Source organism: Athene noctua, chromosome 7 (assembly GCF_965140245.1).
Source record: "Athene noctua chromosome 7, bAthNoc1.hap1.1, whole genome shotgun sequence".
NCBI classification, from domain to species: Eukaryota; Metazoa; Chordata; class Aves; order Strigiformes; family Strigidae; genus Athene; species Athene noctua.
Window position 1 is genome coordinate 32,503,639 of NC_134043.1, and position 18,639 is coordinate 32,522,277.

Below are 18,639 nucleotides of genomic sequence, written 5' to 3' on the forward strand. Positions count from 1 at the left end.
TATCAGTTACAGAAACACACATCAGACGTGCAGTCAGATCTGGCTTCCAGAGAGCTTCAGGCCAGACACTCCTGGGCAAAACAGAAAGCCTTCCTAGCACTTTCTGAGCACATCACTCAGCAGTGGATCAGCATCACCTCTTAGCAATGGCCACAGGGATGCATTTGCTCTGAAAATGCTGATTTAGGGGTCATGGCAAGACCTCAGCACCATGGACTGGGGGCATGTAGCTTAAAATAGAGCCAAAGCTAGGTGATAAGTTGAGAAGGTGCCTTTGATCAAGTGCCTAAAGGCTGATTTGCACCAAGAAGTCTGACAGTTTATGAGTCTTATGGCCCATGGACCTGGCTAGCAGATATGTGAAGGACCAATCATCTCAGTTATCCTCTCTGTCTCACTGGGTGAAACGTGACCCTGTGTAGAGGGGCCAGCAGCGGACCTATGTATCATTGATGTCCTATGTTGAGGGCTGAAGTGAGCCGAGTCATCTGGCACAGGGATGCACTGATCCAGGTTTTCCCTGATGATCTATTTCTCCCTTTCCTGGAACGTATAAATATCCCTGCACATATTTAAATCACGACTGCCCTCTATAACGAAGTGTTCCACAAACTAATGGAGCCTTGTTTCTTATAGATTAAGGCTTTAAACTGCTTAATCCCTCCACCCTATATTCTTCAGCAAGCCCTAACTCCTCTTGCCAGCAATATCTCCCAAGCTTTCTCCCAGGACTGCTAGACTGGGCAAACAGAAGCCAATATACAGCCAGTCAGCCATTTGCTGTCTCTGACTGTGGAGAAGGGCTGAGTTATCACTGCCTTTACCCCAATGACAGCGTTATGCTGAGTCTCCATTTTGTACCCTGTCAACAACTATCACCCAGCTTGGAGGGGCTGCCTGTGTTTCTGACCACAGCTCCTTTGCCAGCACTAGTTGAAACTGGCCAACAAGTTACAAATGAGTTGAAGAAGGCTGGGACTGCCAGCCAGACATCATGACTGCACAAGTTTTGTTTCCTTTGAGAAATCAGACTGTAAACATGAGAGGGAGAGTACCAGAGAGGGACAGGAACTATTTAGGCTAAAGAGAAACTTTGGCTTGCAAACAAAGAATGTAAACTGACTGTGAATTATGTGAAGCTGGAATCTACAGGGAAATTTGTAACTATCAGAGCAGGGAGGCTCAGGAACTGCCTCCCAAGGGAACAGAGCTACAACAAGAAAATGGTAAACTTCTATTATGGCACTTGATGAAAGGAATTAGATGATGCAGCTGCCTGTGATAGAGACAGCGTGAACACCATGACTCACCAGGAAGGTTTCCGTGTTCCTGAATGTGTATGTACATCTTGTGTGGGAGTGGAGGTGTGGTAGGGATGTACATATATGCACCTCAATTGTGCTGCACATTAAATTAAAGATCAAGCCTGCTCATGCTCTCATTCAGAAAAGGGAACATTTCAGCCTGTGGCAGAAACAGGACTGCTTTCTATTCACATTCACTAAATATTCCAACAAGACAATGTCCCGACGGAGTCCCTCACAACACCTGTGCTGACCTGCCAGTCTGAAATGGTACATTCTCTTCTGATCTGATGATGGTTTGTCCAGGTGGGCAGGGCCTGGAAGTCAGTACCAAGATCAGGACCAAGCTGAGGTTCTTCAGCATTTGTCATATTCACATGAAGTTAAACCACAGTGGAAAAATGAAGCCTTACAGGCAATGCTGCATTTATTCCACAAAACCACATTGCCCAAGTTAAAACTGGCTTCTGTCTGAAGCTCTGAGAGACCTTGCCTCCACTCTGTCCTCTGATGACTCTTCAACAGCGGCCCAGAACTGAAGCCCTGGGCAGACTGTGTGCCGTTGTGCAGAGTATAGTCTCACTAACTCACACCACTGCTAGGTAGCCTCCATCTGGAGTGAGACACTGTGCTTCAATACCTCCTGTGCTGTCTGAATGCTGTATGTCAAGGTACAGGCGGATGCAGGGCATTTATGGGTAGCCTGCTAGGAAACCAAGTGTCAAAGGTATTTTTCTCAGAGCTCATTTAGACAAGGCATATATTGATCTGCACTCAGCGAGGGTAAACTAATTCCTTTCCTACACAGAGCAGCCCGAATAGCAATCTAAACAGGAAGGGACTGAGGTCCAAGGGCAACATCTACACCAGACCAGAGAAGATGTTTTTTGGGTAAACTGGCTGACATGAGGAAGAGAGACAGGCTAGCAACACCTGTGAATCTCCCAGTCAGTCATATGCCTCCCTAAGGCTGTTCACAGAAAGTGAATTTGGATTTCAGAGTCTCTATATACAACACTCTCCAGTCCAGGGGTCTAGAGCAGGCCCTCCTCTGTCAGTACTGTACTGCTGGTTCAAGATGAGCAGAAACTTCTAGAAACACTGAGTGGAAGGCAGAGAAATGCAAGAGAGAATTTAGTTCAGTTGTGCCTCACTGCTAAAGACAACATCAATGACTGAAGCCTGGTTATGAAAGAGAAAGAATTATGTTCCATTGCTGACTAGAATCATTCAGTCCAGCTACTTTTCACAAGATGGAAAGCCCCTAACTTAACAGCATCCAAGCAGAGAATCCATAAATAGCTTCCCTCCCATGATGTACTACAACTGGTACACACCAAAACAAAGATACTCCAAGAACAAAAATTATGATACTGATGAAATTACAGACTCTGAATATATTTTCCAATAAGCTGATGATTTATGTTCTCCCTGCCTTGCAATTATGGCCTCTGAGAAGCTCTACCACAAACACTGTGCTAAAGATTTAAAAATACCCTAGCTTGGCTCCACTTGCTGTTTGAACATGTTGTGGGGCTGTGACATTGGGAAAAGCTCCCAGACTTGTAACAACTTATCAAAAAGGGCAAGTTCCTCCTACCTACCACTGCATCACAATAATCTGACAGAGCTACATCCCAGGAACTAGACATTATTTCAGTGTTTGTTCTGATTAACACAGTGATTGAGTGAGACAAGAACTGGTCTTGCATAGGAAGCAAGGTTAAGGTTAAAATCTGATTAGAATCAAGAGGCAGTTCTAAGCACTTCCAAATCTATATGCTGCCAAGGGCAGATGATACTACAGTTTTCAAGCTCCTGGCAGAGGCTGCAGATAGAGGAAAGGGAAGGGTATTTATTTGGCCTAGCAAAGACCTTGAAGAGAAAGACCGTGATTCAGGCTTTCCACATCTACAAACAGAGCTCGTGATCATGTTCAGCTTTTGCACTATTGAAATTAGTGAATATACACACCAGTGAAACTGCCAGCCTACAAGCTAGTGAGATTCAAAGCAAAAGGCAAAACAATGCACCATCCTCTTCTAGCTCTTAGTAAAGGGTGAACAAGGTAAATTCATTTCTGACTTTTAAAAACATACCCAGAGGCAGAGACTGAGCATGCAATATTTCAGCCTGAACAGTTAAACTGTGAAACTATCGCAAACAACTGAAAATAGGAACTTTCAATAGAAGTATCAATAGAAGAGATGTCTTGCAATTGGCCACGTCTTTAATACTTGCATAGAACAAGGATAGCTGATTTACAAGCTTCTTTCTACCCACTTGCAAACTGCTGTATTCATCTAATTAATAAGGTGGCCACACTGAACTAGGCATGTCCCTACCAATAAAGGCAGAAAAGGCCTACAGAGAAACACTGAGAGGTTTTACATAATTGTGCTGGGAAATCCAATGCAAAGTGACCATTTTCCGTGCCAAAGAGTTTACAGTCAAGAGACAACAGCCAAATTTAACAGGCAGCTCAAGAAAGTTCAAGATTCATGTCAGATGAACTGTAACATGTTCTGTAATCATACTCCTCACTAAATCTGGGGAGCTGATCAAAAGAATGGTAAAAGAAATTGAAGGAGATTCTCACACACCAAATAAAGATCCTAGGAGCTTAATTAATTCACCTAAAACACAGGATTTTTGTTTCAGTATCATAGTTTCCAGATCAGTTGCCTGATCTTTAAGAAGGGATGAGGTTTGAGTCACTATGTCTAGATTTTCTTTACTCCAGCATAATGGAGAAAATTAGGTTGTTTAATTCAAGTTCAGAAAGGTATCTTGTGTTTATCTCATCATGCAAGCTGGCTTTCCCAAAGCTCAGCAGATATGTTCCTTGGCATCTCTTTTTATTGGTCAAATCCAGATTTCCAAGATTAAAAAAAAAAACTTTTTATCATTTTCTTTCCTGTCCTCTCCCATCTAGAAAAATAAACTTTTTTTCCCACCTTTCCGTGCAAGGCAGAACACTATTATAACCAAAGAGCTCTGATCCAGATTATGTATTGCCTGAACATTTTTCCCAAAAGAACAACCTTCCCCATTTTATTGCTAAAATCTAGACTAGTTAGAGCTCAGCCGAAAATGCCTCATCTGTTGAACTTGCTGCTAGGATGACTCAGACTTTCACAGGAATTTATGTCCTGATAATTTCAATCTACTCTAGAAAAAAATACATCTTACACCTTTGCTATTAACGAGAGACCAGCAACACAGGATTGGTCTCCTCTAACATTAGCCAGCTAAGAGTTGGAACGGGTCGCTTAAGTTGTCACTGTAGTCAGTGGAAAGATACTGAATCCTCCAGAAAGTGATACCTTCAGCTCCAGCTGGATCGAACACACCCCATCAACTGGCAGAAATCAGTGCACTGCTGCTAACTGCCTTCAAAAGAGGGAGAAGCATTGGCTTATGGCTGCTGTAGTCAGTGGAAGTTTTGTCAGTGGCTAGAGCCCCATCGGACAGCTTGTGACCCTCCTGATGGTGGTTCCCAGTTTGTCCTCAATAAGTGTGATGCGCATTTTATGGATGGTTGAGGCAGAGCAGTGAATTTAGTCTGTCCCAGCCACACTCTGTCAGATCTGGATAGAAAGTCCTAATTCCCTGCTCCTTCCGGACAGAAAGTCCTCATTCCCTGCTCAAACACCTTTCCTCAAAGAAACTTCCTGAAACTTGCTAGAGCCTTGCTTCATTTTTCTAAAATATGAGTCAGGAAGATCTTGCTTTTTATCCAGAATAACTCCAGGCTTAACTGTACAGACTGTACTCAGGCAAGCCTTCCATTAAATGAGTCTGAACACAGGAGCTGCAAGATGTTATTTCTGTATAATCTGCAATGATCAGCCAAAATTCTATATTTCAGAAACTTAAACATTATGTTTTTGAGTTGTTATAGAGTTTTGAAGGTGTGCCTGAAACTTGTAATTTCTCTTTGCATTTGCAGATCTGCAATTAACAAGAGATGAATTAGGTTCTAATTTTCAGTCCAGAACAAAGCCCTCCTTGCAAATCCACAAAACTGGGCATGTATAAAGAAAAAAAAAAAAAAGCAGACTGTCTGACAGAGATGACTTCATTTTAAAGTTGTGAACTGTTGACTTGGTAAATTCACAAAATTATTCCAATGAATGCAGCTAACAGTGTGGAAGCAATTGCCTCCCAGTCTCTCATTAGTGAAGTACTTTAACAACAGCTGTTAGAATGTCAATCCACATCTCCCTGTACAGCAGCTTCCTGTTGGGGAAAGCACCAAAGCTTAAACCTTAGAAGCTCATTTATGTTCATCACTGTCCTGAGCAGGGATGTTCTCTTAACTTGGGCCAAAGTGGTTTTGGCTCAACTATGCCACAGATCACAATGGACTGGAGAAGTGCATGATGTGCCAGAGGGGATGGGTGACAGAATGGGACACTGAAACAGCTCAGATTGCACTTATTGTTAAGCCTATATTCTTCACCATCTTTTAGGACACTCTTCATCAGCCAGTGCACCAACAGCACATAACCTAGACCTTCAGATTAATTTTTGGGCAGCCATCGGTGTTCATGATGTGGTGCAAAGACATGTGAAACAGGAGGAAGAGGAGTTATGAGATGTCATCTCAAGGCGAATTTGCTGAATCCCCTTTTGACCTGCAGTTCTCCCAGGAGGTGCTCAGCTCTGGTGCGCCACCAGACCCACCTGTCTCTGCACTGACTCTGCATCCTGGCAGGCTGTAGCTGAGGCAGGGAACACTTCAGCAGCTTACTGTTCTCTGCAGACTGGGTCGTAAATTGGGATGATGGGCATGTGCAGGGGTGTGCTGTGGGGGTGATCTCTCCTGCCATCCAAACTGATTTTGAAGCTAACAAAAAATTGTGCAAAGAAGATGACAGATATCCATCCAAGCCTCCTCCTCTGCCCAGCCCTGAAATGTCTTATCCTTCCCTGTGCTGGTCTATTTTATCATCTAATGCAGATGCCTGTTGTCCTTGCCAGCATTTTCGTGGTTTCTGGACAGGTGCTACTGAATAGTGGTGTCACCAATTTATTCAGACTTTCTGACTCATGAATAATTGCACTTTGTTTTCCACAGTTTGGGGAAGATGGTTAAGTTCTTCCTTAATCTTCTCAAAAACCTTCAAGGAACTCTCATTCTTCAACATGGCTTAGGTATATAATTTTTCTGTAAGTCACCTTACTTCTTTCAAGATGCCTGGCTGTTACTATAGTCAGTGATATTTTAAACCTTATGCATGGCATTCTAGTTTGTATGGCTTCATTCACTTTGATGAAGCTATATGGATTCACATTCACTGAAGTTCTTGCCCATGGCTGACATTTTAGGTATATGTTTTAAGATTAAATTAAAAGAAATCTAGGTTGGCTTTATCCTCGGTTGCTGGCCTATGAAGCTTTATAAATACTCTGCCTGGTCAGTAACAAAAAGATTCAATTAGTGGACTTCTGTACTCCAATATGGTACAAACCATACCCATAGACAGAATTTCAAGAAGAAAAAAAAAAATTTGAACAGAAAAGAAAAACCCCAGCCTTGGCATCTGAAACAGATTTCCAACCCCTTCCCCCAGTTCCCCCATGCTTCCCTTGGGCTGTCTGAGAAATGACAGATGCAAATGGGTTACTTTTGAAAGCACAGCATTTCCTCCACAGCTGATGCGGTGCGAAAATCCATCTGAAGCCCAGCAGACATACCCATGAGCAAGTCGCCTCTGAGCTTTGCCAAGAATGATACATTTCACCATACTCTACTATAAAGAGAAAACCAGACAACCACCTACTGGCTATATCACAGACCAGAGAAGCCCTCATTTCTCCAGACTGCAGAATACCAATTAAACACCTCTCAAGCCATCTATTCCTAGTAGAAGCTTAATGCAGTGCAAAGTTAGCTTGCTTCTTCCCCCAGAAGCATATTCTCTCCCCCCCCCCCCCCCCCCCCGGTCAGGTGATTTCTCTCCTTTGCTTTGTTTCTGTAGCTGGCAAGTCAGAGCTGAAGTAAAATCAATTTGCTGTCTGATGAGCTTCTGATGAAATTCAAGGCTGAAGCACTGTATTTCTTGATTTATTTAGCATTCAAACATGCCTTGCTTCTTCAGTTCGGCACCTCAGCCTCTGGCAGTTACAGCGTGTGGCTGCTTTCTCTAGGAGAGCTGTAAGCTAAGAAGAGACCTTGTGCTAGGTTCAGCTATGCCTCTGGTAAAAGAATAGTCTCTCTCCAAATGATACTTTTGGCCTGCATATCTGTATTCCTTTACTGATTTGCACGTCATGTTTATGTACTTAACTTGCTACACTGGCTTTTTGTCTGCCTGTTTTTCCTGTGGTTATTGCTATCAGTACTTCCAGTTCAGGTTATAAAACTTGAGCAGCTTTCTGTTTGTTTCACGTGTCATCACTAAAAGCAGATAGCAGATAACAGCTCATTTCAGCCAGTGCAATATTTGCCACCAGACATTAAAGAAGTGAACAGACGCAAGGAAATGAAATTAGCTTTCATGTGTTCCTCTCACAGACCCTATAAAATTCAACTGCAGAAACTGGAAAAGAACTAATCCTAAAAACCTCTTGTCTAGACTAAGCAACTATGGCATAAAGGAGACGTAAAGGAAAAATTCAGCGAGTTTTCAGTGGCCACATACCACTGGGAATTAAAAAAAGCTTTAGCTTCAGTGACGTTGCATCCACCCATCAGATTTCCCCTGTGATCCCCAGAAGACTGAAATGCCGACTGCTGTGCCACCCTTCACTACCTAGTAAAGGCTCTGTGAACTGCTAAGGAAATGTAGCTGTCCAGGCATGGTGTTTACAAAGAAATACAATTTGCTGTGGCTCCTTGGTCTTGCATGGTTGTTGCAGTCCACAGAGAGTAAGAGGGAGAAGGACAGGCTAACACCGTGCTGGTTTCAAGCCCCATGTCCAGCAGCTGGGCTTGTTAGGAGGAGCAGTCTGAACTTGTGTTCTGAGCCTCCTGGAGCCCCCTGCACACTGTGACCATCTGCCACGAAATATGTCAAACGGGACTTAAATCCCATATAAAATAATGATACAAATACTTGTCAAAATAAAGGCAGAAGAACCTTTGCTGAGGCATTATCTTCTTGACTTCATCTGAGTAACTGGCTACTGTCCAAATTTGACAAAACACTGAAAGTGTTAATTTACCATGAAAACAGGATCAGCACCTAAGAGATACCTTACTGTTTAAAATATGAGCCTGTTGTGTTTTTTTCCCTGGAAGGTCTGCAGTAGGCATAGGGGTGCAACGTTAAGTTTTGATCCAATTTATTATTTTTTTCTGAGACAGCATTAGGCAAACCTCACTGTTCTGTATGTTCCACTATGAATTCCAAAACTCAGATATATATATAGAAGTATCTGATCTGGAAACACTGTGCAACACGGCTTTCTGGAATGTCTTATTTTTAGGACAGCTGAATGGAGAAGCATGTTACTCACCCCGACGTCCTGTCTCTAGAGGTAGTTGAGAAGTGAACCTTTCATAAAGCACTCACATTGCCACTGATGTAACTCAGCAATCTCAGGGAAGTAAAAGGGAGCTGGGGGCACTGGGTGTTCTCATTGTGAGGTTGCATCCAGAATCAATATGAAATGCAGAGGTACTTTTAACAAAAACTAAATCAACATTAATTGGGTACATCCACAGGACTGAGTTGTTCACATTTTTAGCATAAATGTTTTAAAGCTATATTATCTTTTCTCATTCAGCCTCTTTGTTTCTAAATAAAATAGTATTTCTTTCAGGTTATAAATGGTTTCACAACTCTTTAAACATTAATAGAATGGACCACTTCATCCTGTAAAGCTAGAACAACAGCTCTTCCAAACAGAAAGACAAACAGATTGCTTGGACATGATTTTGGCTTTTAATGCCATCTGTGTTACCATTTCTGCATTGCCCAGAAATGAGAGAAGACTATTTCAGCTCTGGCCATAGCTTTGCTTGGTAGGGCATCAAGCAGAGACACTTCAGAGGAAGGTCTAAACAACACCATACCTTGGGAAGATTTATTGTACTTCCTATCTGATCTTTCCTCAGTCCCCAAAAGCTTCTGCTTAGCTTAAAAGCCTGCATATTTACTATCCTTTCCGAAGTTTGCTAAGTTCTGTCTGTAGTAATAAGGGATTTTCCTACCCTACACACATATTCAGTCTTTAGCCAAAAGCAATCTTCATGACAACGCACTTCATTGCTTAACTCTGCAAGGTAAGAAAATATCTTTTTTTTAGCTTTCAATAACATCACCATGTCCCTGAATTCTTGTTCTCTCAGACAGTGAGAACAGAAAATTCTGATTTGCCTTATTACACATTCACCTTTTCTTAGATACATTCTCCAGTTTATACAGTCTAAGCTCTGTTCCTCCTTATTCAAACCCTGCAGCAAGAAAAACAGCAACGTCTTACATTTGTCCCCTCCCATCATCTTTACCCTGGCGTGAATTTACCAGGCTGGAGGCTGCAACCCTCATTAACACCATCCAGCACAATGCACATATCATGTAAAATGACACAGGAAAAGGTCATGGTGCTGTGCAATCCTGCCAACATCTATCTAGGTTGAATTTGAACTTGCTTGAATTAAAACAAACCTCTTTCATTTGCTTGTACTGATGAAGACTAAGCAAGCGGCAACTGCTGAGACTCAGGCTGAAACATATCTGTGGTGTGGAATGCAACATCTTGTTTGAAATTTTTCAGCTGATCTCAGTGAGGCACTGTTAGTTTCCAGGTGACAAAATACTTTCTGAAGATTGTCCTGGCCCCTGCCAATTAACGTCACTTTAACAACCAATGCATACAGACAACAGAAGCAGCATTTGCAAGGCAACTCAAAGTGGCTCTCATTCCATACCTATCCCAAAGGTACACACATAAGACTAAAGCACATAGAGATGAACATAAAGAGTGGACCTTACCTGCCCCCCTTTAGGCTGGTATTTGATGTTATCTGTTGATCCAATTTTGGACCTGACATTCTTGAGGTCAGGTAGAGGCTGATTAATAACTCGTAGCTGCTTCGGAGTGGCTGGAGATTTAGGAGGAGTGCGAATTATAGCAACTTTTTTCTCAGTAGGTACCAGTATGGCAGATTTGGGGGTCCCAGGAGTATGTGGGGTTCTGGAGTAGCTGGGTGTTCCTGGAGTGCCTGGGGTACGGGAGGCATAGCTTGGTGGTGTCCCTGGAGTGATGGCAGTGGAGCCAGGAGTAGTGGGAGTAGAAGTTCCACTTTTTCCTGTTCTGCTACGAATTGGCTCTGATCCTACATGCAAGAAAAAACCCAGCATTAGACCTACAGCAATACAGCTCTTCCCTCTCTACCTCTTAAGACTGCATACCCCTGTGTGACAAGCAAGATACAGCTCTAAGATGGCTGTGCTAGTGCTGGAACAGCAGACTGGGTGTCTGTCCTCGTGTCTTGCTTTGCTGATCAACCTGCCAGCAGTTACCTTGTCATGTGTGGCTGAGCTGGTAGATTGCCCATATGGTGACAGAGCTCTCTGTTCTGTAGCACAGGTGGGCTTCCCACACCACCTATGCTTCCTGCAAAGCTCACTAAACAAGGCACAGTATCAAACCTATTTCTGTTTTGGGGAAAGGATGAGAAGCACTTTTGGAATCTAACCTTTAGGACTTGATCTGACAACCAGACTAGCCAGTAAGAAACCTGTCACCAATTTAAATGGATTTGGGCATTAGAGTGGGAAAAATTCTGATTGTAATCCTGATATCAGAGGTCCCAAGTGCCTGGCTGCTGCTGGTCACATACCATTACTGGTAATCTGGTGGCTGCAGCTGAACCCTGGGTGAGAATTCAGCTGACCAACAAGTCATAGCTCTGTTGTGTGGATGGGCAGATATCCCTCACATTCAATTGCTATTTTTCATTAGTGCAGTGAAAGAAAGCAATTACAGATAGCAAACCTGATTAAAAGTCACGTTCTAGTTATATCTGCATGCAAGTTAAAAATAAATAAATACTGTAACATTTTGTAGCAGGTCCATTCAGTGGTTATGGGATTGCCAGTCATTTTCACCGCACACAAGAATTGGTTTACTAGAGGCACTGTGCTTTCTGCAGCCAGAGTAACTCTCAAACACAAACAAACAGAAGCTGAGGTATCTCCATATGCTGCTTAAAGCAAAATTTTGCTGAGAATACTCTGGGAGAGAAAGACCAAACCAACCCCCAAAGCCTGGGAACCCCAATGCTGAATGTGTGTGTATGTTTTCATCGTTAAAACATTCAGGGATTATAAATCCAATGGGCCTCTAGAGCATCCAGTGGGACTAATAAAAATCTTATTTAATGTCTTTGTTAATCAGTCTGTTTATATAATGGTGGTGGACCAAACCCAGCGCATTGCTGTTCCTGGGGTCCAGGAGACACTCCGCTCTACATGACTCATTAGACAGCTTGAACATACACCACTTTCACCTCCAGTTTCCCTGAACAGTTTCTTTCTTTCCAAACCAACTCTAAACCATAACCTTCTCACTGTACCAACTAAGACAGAAAGGGAATGATTTTTTTCCCCAGCTCCCTGCAGCTTTGGTATATTTATTTTTCATTCCTCAGCCCTTCACCACATTGGCAAATGCTCAATGGCCTCTCACTCCTAGTCAGCAGAAATGGGCTGCTGTGCCAGCTGGGGGTCACTCTGCTTACAAAGGGTGTCTGTTTTACCTTTGGAGCATCACCTAAGAATTTCAAATGACTTTTTTTTTTTGGTAGAATGTAAACATCTAGTTCCCTTAAACTGTCTTAAAGAGGGCTGAGATTGGTTTCTAAAGAGAGAAACCAGAGGAATTCCTATTGGAAAGCTGGGAGCCACATCCAGGTTCTGAGGCCTGGGCTGGATGCAAATCTAGCTAAAGATTCTGGAGGCATTTCATAAAATTCTCTTTGTCCTGTGATTTCTTTTGGTTTGTGATTTGATAACATCGGTCCTCATAAAAGGACCTTGCTGGTTTACTATCCTAACTTCCCCCAATGAGTCACTCCACTAACTACCATCTCAATTCTCAGCAGAGTTTTTACCCTAGGATTAGAGCACAGTGAAATGATTACTGTGAAACAGCAAATTACTGACTATAACTATTAGGTTCACTTTTCCAAGATCCATCAGAATACTTTGTTGCCTGCTTCAGGTTTGTCTCATTTTTCTTGTTGCTGTTTGTAAATGCCCTGTGTTAAGTATCTTACCCAGCTCTGAGCTCCCTGCAAAGGTATTTTCTAATAGCAGTGATCAGTCTGAACAGCAGTGCTAGCTCTGGACATTGCAGAATATGGGAAGCATGCATCCTGTCCCTGGTCTCAAGCCCCAGCTGCTCAGCGCTTCATATCTGAAAAAAAGCAGTCTGGGGGGCTCTGATTTCCAACAGCATACCCCAGACCTACCCCCCTGTAAAAGGGACACATGATGCTATGGCAACATGACAGATCTAACAAGGATGGGAGACACCCACAGCGGTAGGAGAGGGTTAATAAGCAAAAAACCATACGGGTGGTCCGTCGTACTGAAGAGGAAAGAGAAGCTGTGAGGGAGAGTGAGTTCTCCTCTCGGTCTCGGTCTCCTGATACACCTCTTCGAGGAGGAAGGATAGAGGAAGGTCTTGGTAGAGAGGAACGCTTTTCAGGACTCTTGCTTACTCCATCCTAATAGTACAAAAGAAAAAAGGAAGGTTTCATTTTCAAAACTCACTCTCTGGGGTGTGATTTCTCTCAACCTATATACAGAGGGGGAAACCTCATCCTATGGGCCCAGTTTACTACTCACACAGGAACCTGTGGGGATCCAGCCACCTCCCATGCTCTGCTTAGCTCCCTGGTGCTTCTTTACTGCATCAAAACACCCAGTAGTCACCTTCTGAGCTACTAAAGAGAGATATAGACACTCTTGGATCTAAATTTGAATGGATTCCACATTTGGTTCTGAATAAAAAACAAGGTTTTTGTAGTGGAAGTTGAAAGTAGAAGAATTCTCTGGAGTTCAGGTGTGAAATTCTTATGTGCATTCACCTGCAAAGTAACTGCAATACTGCTGCCCAGAATACATCCCACACTATATTGTTAGGTGATGTGTGATTTTTGCATTTTCAAACACTAACTTGTCTTTCTTTTATGGAGAAAAATTTTTAGCTAAAGCTTATTTTTTGAGTGCAGGACTATTAAGCCTGGTGTCTTATTTCCTTCCATACTCATCTTTTTATTTTTTGAAATCAGCAGATACCTTCTTTTTACCATGGTTAGGGCAATGGACATGTATGTTAGAATATTTTTGAACTTATGGAATGGACAGCCAAAGACAGTCTTGCATAAGCAGACAGTCATCCCAAAGGCAAATATGATGATGGTCCCAACCGGTAGAAGACACACCAAGCATAGTGCTACACAGAAAATGGAAGTCAATAGCAAAAACAGTTTTTAAATGGGAACAGTAATTAACTCAGCATCAAGTAAATTTGAAACCCATGTGAAATGTAAAACTGGGGAAGCTAGGATGGACTGCCAAACATCTCTTTAAATTTATACTGCAACTTCTTCAACATGGTCCCATGCACAGACCAAATTTGGTTCCTGGAGCATTTGGCTTCCACCCGTATTGCTGGTGATTAGAACTGTACCCTCCTACACTGGGGATTGAATTTGTTTTCACAGAATATTAACTGGTTGAAAATTGCTTTTTTTTTTTTTGTAAACTTGGAAGGCAAATTAGTACTGCTCTTCTTTGCCACTTACCCACATGCAAATGGGTGCAACTTCTTGGCAGTCAGTGAAGCAGCATCCATATCATCAATAGAAAGAAGATTATGTCCTTCTAGTTATAACTTATTTCACTTATGTTTCCTCTGGAGAATCTCCTTCATTTTTATCCATTTTGTAGCACAAATCTTGTAGCCTGATAATCAGTTTTCCTGCCACTGGATGTTAAGTAATCCCACGTAAGCTTCGCAGAGAATTACTCAAATTCAGTGGGTAGAGAATGTGATCCATGGAGTTCACCTACACATCTCTCAGCTAACTCTCTCTACCAACTCTGCTACCTTACCTTATCATCTGATTTTGAGCAGGGCAAGCAGTCTCTTGGGCCTGCTGAGGAGGGCCGTACATAATAACTGTCTGTATCGGGAAAAGTGGCCCTTTTAGTAGTTAATGAGCAAGCTGAGCTGGGTCTTGGAGGAAGCAATGACTGTGCTCTAGATTTTGAGGCAGGAATCTTTGACAAAGAGGCAGTCTAGTCATGAGAAAACAAACAAAAGAAAACACAACATGAAGCTGGACAAATGGAAAATATATGCAACATGGACCAAAAAAAAAAAAGCCAAGCTCTGACTTAATACTTTTCCTGTAATGGTGTCTATGCAGTTCTGACATGCATAGAAGTTTCAGTTCTGTGTTGTTTGACTGAAACCATCTGGGTCTGGACAGAGTTACTGATTCAAGGAAGTACTTTCCTGCAGATGCTATTTTTGTCTTGTGTTAATAGGACAAAACTGGTGTCAAGTATGGCATTTAACTGGTACAACTCCTGCCTGGCTGCATTAGAAGCAAGTGCAAAACTACAGGAGCACCAAGAGATCCTAGTCCTTTGAAACTAAGTTGTATGTTTGAAATATATCCCTCCAGGCTACGGCCAAGTATAAAACAGTGGGAAACTTAAAAGCAAAGTTACGCCAGTATTCCCACAGCGGCAGAAGGACAACACAGTATTGCTTCTCGTGCCACCGTGTACACATAAAATCCCTAATGCACCCCAAACACTGTATTCTGTGTATTTGGTGTCACTCTATAGAAATCCACAAATTTATATTGACAACGTGGAGTCCTGGGACAAGGAAACCTGTATGTGGTTGAAATGCTGACATGATACGTCATTGTGACTAGATACTCATCTGACTGTGAATAATGACAATACTCCATTGAAAGAACAATTAAACACCAATAGGACAAGTTGAAAATTCTTTGTGGACACTTAAGAGCATCCAACTGCTTTGCAAAAAGGAATTTCCTTGAAAGAAAATAGGGCTACTTGCTTAACATTTTTGTTTCTCGCATGGGTATAACCGATACTACAAAGAACAATTGCAAGGCTCTTATTTTGGCAATGCAGTCCTGATTCTCTCTGTATTCATACAAATGAAGTTGCACAGGACATACAGATACACGCAAGCATGAAGTTACACAGAACATACACATACACCGGAGCAATCCCAATGGACCTGTAATTATGGGATCTGGTATAGAACTTTAGCCATGAATAATCTGGCATGTGATCTAAGTCAGTCACCTAGACTTTCTCAATGTTCAGAAAAGGTATATGAATTAATCCTTAAGTTGTCTTTATTAGAAAATGAGAAAAGAATGGGTTATCCAACCCTGACAGGCATCTGGCTTAGGCCACATACCCAGCCTAAAGAAAACTGCGGCTGCTGTACTGAATGTCATCCATGACATCATCAACATGATTAAGAGTTACAGAACTGTGTAACAAACAACTCCAGTCCTACAACACAGCTGAGAGGACTTCTACTGGATATCATTATCCACACCAAGTAGCAAGACAATAAATTAGTTAGAAGACTGGAAGTGCTTCACTAGCTAGAATATATTCCTAGAACGAGTTAATTCAGTGATTTTCACTTTTTTCAATTTGTGGGTCATGCAGAATGTTTCCCCTAACAAGACTGGAAAATTCTTACAGATTAAGATTCTAGGCACAATGTAGAAACCTTGTCCTTTGCACTCATATTACATACAGTGTCCTGCATGAATACGTGCATACAGGGACGCTAAAGAGGGACAAGACTGAGATCTTTCAATGGAACAGCTGGGGAAAAGACATGACCTTGAGTTAATGCACTGCTCTGAGATTATCACAGTCTAGATCCCCTGTTATTTAAGAAGCAAAGCACTTTTTAGCACCAGTAATAGCAGCAGAATCTGGCCCAACCAGATTTCAGTGATATGCTCAAGGCTGGTAGAGCAAGCAAAGAAACCAAATGCCTCAATCCCTGCCTGTGCTCTACCCAGAAAGCTATTATTCTTCTCTGTTAGCAATACATTACCTTTGGCCTCTGTTATAGTTCATGTTGCTGGAAGTGCCAGCAGTCCACAGGACAAAGATCTATGTGACACACACTTAGACTCAGGGCCTGCTGAAGCTGGGATGCAGAAACCTCACTTTATTTCAGAGGTGTTCCTAACACATGACTGATGTTCTCATCATCTTACTATCATAGGTACACAGCTTCTTCCAGCAGATGGAACTGCTTAGCCTTTCCTGAACTTATTCTGCAAAGCAGTATGTCAACTGTAGTTTGAAGATGGATAACAAAACTGACTGGGTTGGATGATCTAACATTACCAGTCGAAAGGAAATGGCTGCACTTGAAGGACATAAAAGCTGAAAATCAGGAGGAAACACAACAAAAGGGAGAGGTCTTTATAAAAGCAGAGATGAAGACAAGGCACAGAAGAGAAAATGTCGAAGAGTTATACGAGTGTGGCAGAGAAGTAAGGCAACAGGGAGAGAAAGTAAGCAGGGGACAGATTTCTGATCTTTGCATAAGGGACAGGAATAAGCAAGGTGTGTAGAAAGCAGGTCATTACAGAGAATGATTTTGCAGTGCTTGTACTTAGAGTACTTTGAGCACTCCATGAACACAGATGACACGGAATATGGGCTAGTATTGATGTCTCTTGTGTAAGTGTTGATCATCCCCCAAGAAAACACAGCAATAAACCATACTGTTGACTCAGAAACCTGTCCAGAAATTTCCTACTGTACTAGTAAAGAGTTCTAGCACTTTCCCAGTTATGCACTGAAATAGGTCAGAACTGAAAACCCAAGTGAAATCCCAGAATCCATGACTGAATTCAGGTCTACATTTCACAGATCCTCCAAAGCCTCCAATCAGTTATACTGCTATCATCATTAAAAATTTTGTAAGATTAATAAATAATGTGTAGCAGTTTATAAGACAGACCTTTTTGTTCCCCAAAGAACTGACAATCTGGTTAGACAGATGAAACCAATCAGCCATGGAATATATTAGGAAATGTAGAAGGAACTTCTTCATTGTTAATGATGGCTAACAATGACTAAGTATTGTTGTGTGCAGATGTAAACTAGCATGTGTCAGTGTCATGTAAAAAACTGTTGCACAGGGGATGGCGAAAGGAAGTTGGTTTCCTGGGGATCGTGGAGTTATGGGACAGGAAGTGTCGGGTCAGCATGGGAGCAGGGCAGAGAGGCACTGCAGTATTCGCTGAAGGAAACTCAGCAGCGGAGAGCCAGACACAGGGAACAGAACAGGCTACAGAGCAGCTGAAGGCAGGGCACCTAACTGTCAGATTAAAACACAGAGAGAGATCACCAGTCCAGGAAATGGCCTTTCAGAAAACACTTAATTGCATATAAAATGCTACTGGCCAGTAACTTCTACACAGGCACGACCTCTGCAGAATGCATGGCTATGTAACAGTGCAGCAGAAGACACCCAGTGAGTCCTGGGGGAGGGTTTCTGCCTATATAGCAACCAAGCAAGGCGGGAGTGAGAGTTGGGCGCTGCAGAAAGGGCCAAGGTACACAGTTTATTTCAGAGGATGACCTGGCTCAAAACACTGAACAACATCCAACTCCTGCAGTTCAGAGTCTGTGTGTCCCCCATGGATCTGCAAACTGTCATCACCTACTACCCAGGACTGTAATTCAGAGGTTATTCAGGAAAGGGGGTTTTAATTACCCTTTTAAATAATAATGAAAATGGCAAACAAATTCTAAATGGAACACAAATTTTAAATGGAACACACAATTACTTACTGACTTAACACAAAAAGATCTGAAATAAGGACAAAGGAAGATCATAAAGATGAACGAGAAGATGGTTTTACTCACTGAGAGTTTTTCCTTTGCTTGCTTAAATACACCAGGAGCCTGGTTTGTTTCACCACCTGCTGCTGAGAGACCCAAAGAAAGACTTAATAGTTAAAAACAGTAATAATAAGCATTTCCACTTATTACACTTGTTAGAACAATTAAATGTCTTGGAACTACTGTGCAAAGCAATTACTTTGTGAATTACTCTGAGTGAACTGCATGCAGAAATGTACCTGCCTTAAAATTGTCCTATATTCATCACACTTGAGGTAAAATGGTATTCTACAGCATTTCAAACAAATCAAAAATTTGTATTCATGTTCCTAGAAGTCTAGAAGCTGCAGTAACAAGTTCAAGACATAACTGACAACTATAAGAGGCTCTAGTTCTGAAGGTCAATCCTCAGACACCTTAGCATCCTG

General features: G+C 42.1%; 1 protein-coding gene across 29 annotated transcripts in view; it reads right to left on the reverse strand.

Moving 5' to 3' along the window:
• The window catches only part of MAP2 (microtubule associated protein 2), a 234,011-nt gene that overhangs the window by 9,397 nt on the left and 205,975 nt on the right, over window positions 1-18,639 (reverse strand). For 19 of the 29 annotated variants that reach the window (XM_074910435.1, XM_074910427.1, XM_074910432.1 and 16 more), the window contains 4 exons: window positions 18,236-18,297; window positions 14,387-14,572; window positions 12,840-12,993; window positions 10,253-10,596 (listed from right to left, as the gene is read on the reverse strand). In XM_074910435.1, coding sequence (XP_074766536.1) covers window positions 10,253-10,596; window positions 12,840-12,993; window positions 14,387-14,572; window positions 18,236-18,297 — 746 coding nt within the window. The remainder of the gene's footprint in view (window positions 1-10,252; window positions 10,597-12,839; window positions 12,994-14,386; window positions 14,573-18,235; window positions 18,298-18,639) is intronic. The other 10 variants (XM_074910446.1, XM_074910443.1, XM_074910442.1 and 7 more) reach the window with 3 other exon arrangements.